Consider the following 11131-nt stretch of genomic DNA (forward strand, 5'->3'; position numbering starts at 1 on the left):
CCACAAAATGGTTCCCTAAGGCTGATTGGAAATTTTTGATTGAAATGGATTTTTGATAGAAAATTGGGTTTTTGACAAAACCCATTTTTTTATGTAAAGCATAAGCTTTCCATGGATATTTCAACTTTTTGTTGAAAAAACCCAAGAAATGCCACCGTAATGCTTCGTGGAAGTTGTGGTTTGGGTGCCTCAGGCCCTGCAGTCTCTTTTGGGATAAGTTGCCAAGCCACATCTCCCAAAATTTTTGGTTTTGGCCAAAAAGTTTCAGTTCTAGAATTTTTGCTGAAATATTGACATTTTGAAAGGGAAAACATTCTGCCCCTCCCCCAATCTAGTTCTCCTGTACTTTGGCATCTAAAACAAGTTATTTAAAAGAATTCAGAACACAATTGAAATCAGTGGGAACTGCTCGTGCTTAGGTCCTGTGAAAATCAACCCACTAACTTAGATGCCTAAATATGGATGTGTGTCTAATGTTAGATACTCAAAACTGAAAATTTTGACCTGAAGTCATATCCTATTAAATCTTTATTAAGGCTGACAGTCCTAAAATTAGACCCAGGCAGTGTCTTATATTTTGTACACAGTCACTACATTATACTGTTCTTCTCTTTAGCCTGTCAGCTCTATTCTTGTATGGCCAAGAATGGAATAAACCTGGCAGAGCTGATAAGTGTGGTGCAGGCTCATGTCTTGTACACTAGTGGGATTACAAGCCCCAAATAGTCATGAATACAGATGAGAATGCATTACATGTGCACCCATATTTATGCCCTCAGACAAGTGAAAGCTCCTTCCTTCTGTTCTTTAAACACACACCCCCACTACTACCACCAAACTGACCTATTTGTGAAGTGTTTTGGATATAATTAGTGTTCTGTAATGTACCTGTGGTGCATCTGAATTTAAGCTCTTTTGGGTAGGGACTCTGTTAGTATGGAACAGAGCTCTCTGACAGAATCATGTACAATCACTAGACTCGGTAAATAATTGGGTTTTAATGAGAATACTGTCTCAGTGCATCCAAAATGTAGAATATTTGTTGCTTTAAAAAAAAGAAAAAGAAGAAGAAATAATGGCATTTAAAGTTGCATTTAGAAAATATTGAAAAAAATCTGTGAAAAAGTCAATCCACAAAAGGCAGTTCGGTGCAGACTTCAGTTTTTCTGGTCATAATCCTTCCACGGTCATATTCAATGAGGCTGTTTCCATTTCCTCTGATTGAAAACCTCCTTTCCTGTTATCTCACAGGGCCATTAAATAATGAGTATCTGTATTGTTTTTGTACAGAGTCCAGTTCTTCAGTATCTTTATTATCTTGCACAAATTCCCATTGCCATGTCTCCACTTAGCAACAATAGCCTATTCCTTGAGTATTCAAAAAATCCACTACGGGAATTTCTACATAAGGGACTTCACATTTCCCTCTCTACAGATGATCCTATGCAATTCCATTATACAAAGGTAAGCACAACTGAAAACTTTAGCATGGTTAATAAATTCACCTTAAAGATAAAAGTGGCCTGAAACACTTTATTTCTCATGGCATAGTATGTGACACCTCATGTCTTTACATACCTCTCAATGTCCCCCCTCATTCCCACTCCTTTGAAAACTGTTAGTTTCATGGGGAAATTACTAATTGCCAAATTACATGTCTGTACTCCTGCCTCTTCCAGCCACTGGCTCCTCAAGTACAGAGGAAGCTCAAGCGGATGGAGAGCTCCAATGTTTTAGAGGTGGGGTGCCAAGGCAGACCTCTTTCCTTTCTAATGAATGTGTTGAAGCTTACTGAAAAAAATGTCATTTGAAGTCTCTGAAGATAAACTACAAACTGTTCATTCAATTTTCTGGGCTTGATGCTCTCCTGCTCTGAGTTCCACTCAGTGCAGGAGATGAGAGAGTGCCTGGAAACTGGTTACAGCTCCCTGATTCTGTGGGCTGGTCTACACTGACCTCAACCCCAGTGTGAATTAGAGCAGCCTATGGGCAACTCTAACTTTTGCCCTCTGAGGATCAGCAGTGCTCTAGTCTGCTCCACTCTGCCCTTCCCCTCTCCATCCGCAACGTGGCTACAGTACAGAGCAGTTTGTGCAGGAGCTTGCTGCACAAACTTTACACTAGTTGAGAGCTACCCACTGTTGGAGGAATTCTCAGGTGATCAGTATCTGCCTCCTTGTTGAGTTCAAAAGTGTCAGATCAGAAGAGAGAAACTTTCTTGGTGTATTCATTAAGCATTAAGACTGCAATTTGCAAAGCAACATAGGAATTGGCATCCAAATTCCTTAGGAATTTGAATTAATTAATCTTTCACAGGCATCTTGAAATAGACAAATACGTTCACTCTCCAGTAATTGAGTTTAAAACCTAAAAACTTGAAAATTGTGTCCATCTAACAAAATTGTTTAATAAGCATAAGACAGTTTCCTACCTGGAAATGATTACATAGCAGACACAATTACGAAATAGGGTATAGGCTAACAAATCATATTTCTGATGGTACAGGAAGCACTTATGGAGGAATATGCCATAGCAGCTCAAGTGTGGAAACTGAGCACGTGTGACTCCTGTGAGCTAGCAAGAAACAGCGTAATACAAAGTGGGTTATCACATAAGGTAAATTTGGTTTGTTGCAAGACACGCATTGTCATTGCTTGGACTTTTTGTGAATGTAAAGGTATGCAAGGATTAAATGAAATATTTGTGGACTACAAAATGGTGTGTGTGTGTGTAATACCTCTGGCTTCAAGGAACATCGAGAAAGTGAGATGCTGCATCTCCTTGGAGTTATTTTACTGAGCATATAGTACATATGTATGCAAATAACTTTCCTTCCCAGATTAACCTCAAGAGATAGGAGATCTCATTTTCACATCATCTCCTGGGAGCAGGCAGTTACATTTTACATGTATACATGCTTGGATTTCTTAGGGGGTTGATGCTGGTATACAAAGACTTTAATGTAATAGATAGTCACTGATTTGACTTTTGGTTCCTATTGATCTGTGCTGAGTTCGTTACAGTCTGAGTTGTCTAGTAGTATACGTGAAATACATTTATGGTCGCACTCCAGTTCTTCATAAGACAGGTGAACATCACACTGCAGCAATCACTACTAAAATTTGCAACCTTGTTGGTAATTTGCTCACTACATGGGAACTGAGCTCTTCTGAAAACCTGACCCCAGTTATGTGTGCTGGGTTCTTGAAAATCTGGCACTAAGTCTACATGGTTCCTGTTTAGTTCTTTTAAAAAAAATTATCAGGGATATAAAACATCTTATAAAAAATCAGTTTGCTGTCTACATTTAAATAGACTAAACGGTAGTAGGTGGACCATTGACTTAACTCTGTGGATATGACAAATTCTTCAGTTTTTTCTTGAAATAGACTGTATGTTGCAAGAAGATACCAGGGTTTTATCATGATTCCATATATATTCAGTCATTTACTTTTCTTCCTTAAGCCTTTCTTTTTACTGTTGCCTACCCTAATGTGAATGAAGTAGTTGATTCGGATGGGCATTGTCTCTGTGAAGACTTGCTTTAATCAACAAAAGTTATTGGGGTCAATTGCAGGGGTAACTGGGTGAAATTCTATGTCCTTTGTTTTATATAGGAAGTCAGACTAGATGATCTAATGATCCCTTCAAGCCTTAAAAATCTATGAATTTCTCTCCATAAAAGCTATTTTAGAGAAGTTACTTAATCTTTTCTAAGTAGTTATCTCTATCTCTTTGGACCATCCCTTTGAGAAGCTGGCACGAGAATGTCTCTGTGGTGCATATTCCACTGCCATTTTAGCTTGCATCCTCTGGTGGGCTGATGTGACCACTGTCATCCATTTTTCCCCAAGAAATAAAAAAATGGCAACTTGCCAAGGGTATCTAAATCTCTCTTCTTAAACTCCTGAGGTGGTAAGTTCCTGATGCAAAGCCCAACAAAACCAAAGGGGCTTCCCATTAACTTCAGTGGGTTTTAGGTCAGGCTGTAACAGAGCAGCTTTACTATCACAGCTAATAGAAGAAAAATACACACATGAGCATGTCACATATTCTGCTCTGATAGAAAGCTATTGTGTAAACCAGCTCCTATAAGACCAAAGAACTCTGCTGAGGCTAGTGGCATTAACTTTTTAAAGGATTCTAACTTTAAGTAAAAAGGTAATTCAGGAGAAATGGAAAAACAGATGGGGGGAAAAAAGCATATCTTGATTGAACCAACCAGCATTGAACTGCGTTGGCAAAGCAGCTTAATACAAGCAAGCTACCTACATAAGAAGAGGGTGAATGGCTAAACATCATAAACTACATGGCCAGCTCATTGTGGGTTCTTTTCACTTATCCTCAGTGCCATTCATTTGAAAAGATGCTTTTACTTGTAGTAAAAAATCAAAGGTTTCAGAGTAACAGCCGTGTTAGTCTGTATTCGCAAAAAGAAAAGGAGGACTTGTAATACCAAAAGTAATTTAAAACTGACTTTTCCATAATGCTTTAAACTTTATTTTGTTCCCAGGAAAAACAAAAATTCTTAGGGGTAAATTATTATAAAGAAGGGCCGGAAGGAAATGACATTCGAAAGACAAATGTGGCACAAATCCGAATGGCTTTCAGGTATGAGACACTATGTAATGAGCTCAGCTTCCTGTCTGACGCAATGAAATCAGAAGAGATTACAGCTCTATCTAAAGAGTCACAGCACCAAGAAACAAGCCAATCTTCCTCCTGACCATGTGCATTTACCATCTGCTTTTTAATAATGAATCTGTGATTGACAGCTGCTGAGATACAACTGTTTGAACAATACAGAGAAAAGTATATATGGGAGATGGAGTTAAACAGTGTGTGAAGTTATTTTCTGTTGCATTACACTCTTTAATGTAATATCAGTTTGTACATGCATTAGGCTATGTAAGACTGCAGTAAACACGTGTCAGCTGAGAACTGTGCATCATTTATGCTGTATACTGCGTTTTAACTGTGCTTTGCAGTGTAGTTTTAAAACCAATCATAATATTAGTAATGCTTGCATCTGTGATCTATAGTATTCTACTGCAAACACAAGATGCATGATGACAGCAGATGCTGGTAGTACATATGCACCTGTTTTTTGTCATGACAGTTGTCAGTGGCAGTCATACCAAACAGCATTTTTAAATTTAGCCCTTGGTTAATTAGCAGATTGTATGATGCACGCAATGATGAGCTCACTTTCATTATGGAAAATATTTGGAGACATTCTCCAACCTGTACATAAAGTATTCAGTAATGATCTTAGAAACAAGATGTTACCAGATAATTACTGCATATCTTTTTCATCATTATGAATTAGTTAAAAGAGTTAGATTGTGTCATTCTTATCACCCAGTATTTTGGGGTGAGTGTGAAAGATAGAAGCTTACATCTTTTTGCTAATGAAAACAGAAAATTGTGTGAAAATGATGACTGTACATCTGAAACATAATAAAATGACTTTTCAAACATTTTTAGCTTCAATATGAAAGCACTGCCTTGAAAATGGAGAACAGCTTTTGATTACAAGTTCCTCAGAAGAAGCTCCTTCCCATTTTAGAATCATAGAACTGTAGGGATGGAAGAGACCTCACAAGGTAATCTAGTCTATGCCCCGCAACCCAAGACAGGACTAAACATACCTTGCCCATTCCTGAGAGATGTTTGTCTAACCTTGTTCTTAGTGAGATCAGATGAGGATTCCACAATCACCTTAGGTAGCCTGTTCCAGTGCTTACCTTGTAGGTAGAAAGTTCTTCCTAATATCTAACCTGAATCTCCCTTGCTTCAAAGAACCCTTTTAATATATACCTGATATGAGACCGCAGAAGTTGATACATGCAACTCATCTGCATTACTGTGTCATTTCTTTTCTTATCTATTTCACTCAAATGTTATTGGGGCAGTTCTTGCTTGGTTGCATCATCTCCAGTATAACAATGGGCTCTTTAGACTAGCAGAGAAAGGTATAACACAGTCCAATGGCTGGAAGTTGAAGCTAGACAAATTCAGATTGGAAATAAGGCATACTTTTTTAACAGTGAGAGTAATTAACCATTGGAACAATTTCCCAAGATGCAGAGAGAGGGAGTAAAATATCAGTTCAGAACACTTTTCTGGGTATCCCTTGATTGTTTTCAAGAATAGTGTTGTTCCATTATTTTTATTGGTGCTATGAATAAACCATATTGATTATTTTCATCTGAAATTTCCCCCCCCTTGCCAATGCACCAAATCCTTTTATCATCGTACAAATGCTATTTATAATAAAATCATTAAATGAAGTAATTTTTTTTTTACGAACTGACTGATAGATCTCAAAGGAGGTCATAGGATTGTAGACATGTAGGGCTGGAAGGGACATCAAGAGGCCATAAAGTCCAGCCCCCTGAACTGAGGAAGAACCAAGTAAATCTAGACCATCCCCTGAGAGGTATTTGTCCAACCTATTCTTAAAAATCTCCAATGATGGGGATTTCATAACCTACCTTGTAGGCTTATTCCAGAACTTAACTACCCTTATCATTAGAAAGGTTTTCCTAGTATCGAACCTAAAGCTCCCTTGCTGCAGATTAAGCCCATTACTTTTTGTCCTACCTTCAGTAGACATGGAGAACAATTGATCACCCTGTCCTTTTTATAACAGCCCTCAGCGTATTTAAAGACTGTTATCAGGTCCCCTCTCAGTCTTATCTCAGGATTAAACATGCCCGTTTTTTTAACCTTTTCTAATAGGTAAGGGTTTCTAAACTTTTTATAACTTTTGTTGCTCTCTTCTGGACCCTCTCTTCAATTTGTCCACATCTTTCCTAAAGAGTGTCACCCAGAACTGGACACAGTACTACCTTTGAGACCTCACCAGAGCCACATAGAGTGGGACAGTTACCTCCCCATCTTATGTATGACACTTCTATTAATACATCCCAGAATTATGTTAGCTTTTTTGCAGCTGATTGCATTGTTGAGTCTTACTCAATTTGTGATTGACTGTAACCCCCAGATCCTTTTCAGTGGTACTGCCACCTTACCACTTAGTCCTATTTTGTAGTTGTGCATTTGATTTTTTCCCTTCCTTGTACTTGTCTTTATTCAGTATCATATTGATTTCAGACCAATTCTCCAATTTGACAAGGTTGTTTTGAATCCTTTCCTCCCAAGTGCTTGCACCCCCTCCACCGTTGGTGTCATCTGCTAATTTTATAAGCACACATCCCACACCATTGTCCAAGCCATTAATAAAAATATTGAACAGCACTGGATCCAGGACTGACCCTGCAGGACCCCCCCCCCCCAACTACATCCTCCCTGTTTAACAGCAAATCCTTGATAACTACTCTTTGATTATGATCTTCCAATCAGTTTAGTAATTTCAGCTAGACACATTTCCCTAAGTTGCTTCTGAGATCATCATGTAGGACTGTATCAAAAGACTCACTAAAATCAAGATGTCACACATCTACTAGGCCAGTAACCCTGTCAAGGAAGGAAATTAGGTTGGTTTGGCATGACTCATTTTTCACAAATCCATGCTAACTAGAACTTATAACCTTATTAACCTCCAAGTACTTACAAATGTATTGTTTAATAATTTGTTCCAGTAGCTCTCCAGGTATTGAAGTTAGGCTGACTGGTGCATAGGTCCTTGTTGTTCCCCTTTTTAAAGATAGGTACCATATTTGCCCTTCTCAAGTCTTCTGGGACCTCACCTGTCTGCCAGTTCTCAAAAATAGTTCCTACAAGTTCTGATATTGCTTTAGCTAGTTCTTTAAGTACTTGTGATGGGGTGGATTCCCCACACTATCCCTGCAAGAACTGAATTAAGCCAGGTGGGCCTAATCAGCTAATCAGGCTGCAAACAGGGGAGATTTAGGCTGGAAACAGTTAAGTAAGGACAGGCTCATTTATGCAGGAAGAAGGGGCTATTGCTGGGAAAAGCTGCAGGGAAGTAGGCTGCAGTCACTCTCTGAGTGAAGGGAGTTAGAGGCTGGCAAACCCAGAGAGGGGGGGGAAAGTCAGATATGTAGGAAGGAGCCCAGAGAAACAGCAGCAAGACATGGGACTGTGGCTGCTTGTTATAGGGCCCTAGGGCTGCAACCCAGGGTGAGCTTGGGCTCCCCTACCAGCCACTGAGGAATGGCAAGGGCACTGGAGGTGCCAGCTGGACAACAGGTCTAGAAAGACTGAATTCCCCACAAGGGGAGGACTCTAGTCATTTGGCCAGAGAGGAAGCTACAGACCCGGGAGCAAGCAGGGCAGCAGAGCAAGACAAGACAGGAGAAGATAACCTTGGAGGGAGAGCACAAGCTGGTGGATCTAATCCCACCCAGGATGGCCAGCAGGAGGTGCCACTGGTGTTCTTCCTACATCACACTCAAAGCATTTGCAGGAAGGTTCTCTAGGTTCTTATACAAGCTACCTAAGTGCGATAGGAGTACTTAGGTCCACAGCATACATCTCTGACCTGGCTCTAGCAAAGCTTTCCCATTGTGTACTTGCTTTGTTTGACAGATTAAGGTACTCACTCTGCCAACAGAAAATAGATGAGGAGGTTGCCCAGGGCTACCTCCTCTTAATTTAGTGCCACTGAAGTCAAATATACTGATTTACCCTGCTTGAGAGTCTATAGCCTTATTTAAGAGTGGTTTTCAACAAGGGGTCTGGGGCCCTCTGGGTTTCAGGGAGTTCATCAACTATGGCTAGCATTAGATTTGCTAGAGCCCAGGGCAGAAAGTCGAAGTCCTGCCAGAGAGGACTGCAGCCCAGTGCCCTGAGCCCTGCCACCTGGAGCTGAAGCCAAAGCCTGAGCAACTTTGTGTTGCCTCCTACGGTGTGGGGCCCTGGGCAACTGCCCTCCTTGAGACCCCCTAACATCACCCCTGGCTTTTATATGCAGAAAACAGTTGTAGCACAGCTGGGCCATGGAATTTTTATAGCATGTTGGGGGGGGGGGGGCGGAGCTCAGAAAGAAAAAGCTTGAGAACCCATGATTTAAAACACACTTTCAAAGATTGTACAAGACCCAAAGTTTGTAATTCATACAAAATGTTTAAAAATGAGTTAAGGTAGTTGACAAAATAGAAAACTAATTACTTTCTACATCTCATTCTACCTGAAGTAAAGAACATTCCTTAACTTAAAAGGATTTTGTTTACTTCAGTAGGAACAGGGCAAGAGTCTATCAAATACATTAGAGCAATAAAAATAAGTTCTCTAAGATGTAAACAAAAGCTTCCATAACATTCCTCTACTTCTCTACACAACAAGCAAATAAGAGATATGGATTTGGCCTGGACCCATCAACCCTAACTATACTAAAATCATGCATCTCATTTCCCCAAACACTGTGCCCCGCAAATTACCCACCATATAATAATGTACATGGGGGGATAACAGCACAGTATAACACTCCTTTCCATGGTCCCAAGTGATCTGAATGTGGAGAACTCTCCTACAGCTGGATTGCCTAGTCTTCCTCTAAAAAGTCTAAGGGTGTATGTTGGAAGTGCAAGTCCCATCAGTGTGGGTTTGAGCTATGGGGACAAGAACATATGGCAAAGCCTTAAGGAGTGCAGGTTTTGGACCAAAAGTCCCTGCTTGTTTCTCAAGAGTGAACCATGTGCAACTGAACTGCATGAGGAGACCTATCTGGCATTAAGAGATTAAATAAACCTTCAACTAAGAGTCTTATTTCACATTTCGTAATGGGTATGTGAGGCAAATATGTACTTATCTGTAAGTCAGTTTTCTTATATTGCCAGCACTAGCTCACAGAAGAATGAGGGGTAAAGCTCCATGTAAGGGCCTCACCTGGCAAGTTATATGCTTCCATCCCCCCAGAACTGGCAGTTCAATATTTTAACCTTTAGAACTTACTGGTGAGCCCATAAGTGCATACAACATACTAAAGAAGTGCACTTCAGAGAGGCTCAGAGCCTGGGTCAACTGACTTGGGCTTGCAGGGCTCCTGCTACAGCACTAAAAATAGCAGTGTAGATGTTAGGATTTGAGCAGTCTCTGACACCTGGTGAAGGGAGAGGGTCTCAGAGTCTGATCTGCAGCCCTAGCCTGAACATCTCCATTGCTATTTTTAGCCCCATAGCATGAACCCCAGTCAACTGATCCAGGCTCTGAGACTTGCAGCCAGGGGATATATATATATTTTTTGGTGCATGTGGATGTCTCTGCAGTCATATTATAGGGTATGTTAACTAAGACCAGTTCCTTGCTGGATGGAAGTAGACTCAGCTCCAAGGGACCTCAGTGGAGCTATGCTGATTTACAGCAGTTGAGGAAGTGGCCCACAGTATTTGAATTGATGAAAGATGACAATACTGGTAAGATTAATCTCTGGTATAGATAGCAGTAAGACCATCTATACAGCAGATCTCATCATGCTAAATTCTAGACTTCAGAAGTTAAATTCCAATAGCTGGAAGGAAAGTTGAATTGCAATTCTAAAGTTCTCTCTTTACCAATTTATAAGAAAAGAGGTGTGAAAATGATCCTCATCCCATGGCCGATCCACTTACAAACTAACCATTCAAGCTAAAAGCTTGTGGTGAATTTTATTTCTTTAAGAGTTTAGGCACCTGAAAAACCCAAATTGTGAAAATGAAAAACCACTACTGCAGTGATAAATATATACTGAAATATGAAAAGGGCCCAAATATATCAACTTACCCTCATTGCACAGACTGTGTATATTTAAGAGTTTAGATAATTATAGTAATTTCATTAATGTGCAATTTAGATTAGATCGTGTACAAGGGAATGTTAACATGTTGGCTCCTGATTGTTATGACTGCTTAACACACTTCTACTTAGGCATCTCTGTCCCTGGCCCCAGGGAGCTGTTCCAGCAGACAGAACAGAGAGGGACCACATCGATGTCCCCGTTTCCCTAAGAATGGCCCCTGCCAGAGGAAAGCAGAGTTTTTCCAATGCCAATTCTACACCACACCAGCATTTCATTGGTTGCTTTGTGTTGGCATTTGGGGGGGAATCTGGATCATTATCAAGAGAAATCTCTCAAACAGGTAGATGCATTAATATATAAACACCCCTATCACAAAAAGCATTCAGTATTAGTTTGGCTGGCACCTTCAGAGGAACATTCATTTTC

General features: G+C 40.1%; 1 protein-coding gene across 2 annotated transcripts in view; it reads left to right on the top strand.

Annotated features, from left to right (window-relative positions):
* AMPD3 (adenosine monophosphate deaminase 3) overlaps positions 1–5480 on the top strand; it is a 48356-nt gene extending 42876 nt beyond the window's left edge. For both annotated transcript variants that reach the window (XM_037899794.2, XM_037899796.2), the window contains exons 13-15: positions 1291–1464; positions 2506–2616; positions 4514–5480. In XM_037899794.2, the coding sequence (XP_037755722.1) occupies positions 1291–1464; positions 2506–2616; positions 4514–4726 (498 nt within the window). In that variant the 3' untranslated portion in view covers positions 4727–5480. The remainder of the gene's footprint in view (positions 1–1290; positions 1465–2505; positions 2617–4513) is intronic.
* The last annotated feature ends 5651 nt before the right edge of the window (positions 5481–11131 follow it).

The sequence above is a fragment of the Chelonia mydas genome, chromosome 6 (genome assembly GCF_015237465.2).
Source record: "Chelonia mydas isolate rCheMyd1 chromosome 6, rCheMyd1.pri.v2, whole genome shotgun sequence".
NCBI classification, from domain to species: Eukaryota; Metazoa; Chordata; order Testudines; family Cheloniidae; genus Chelonia; species Chelonia mydas.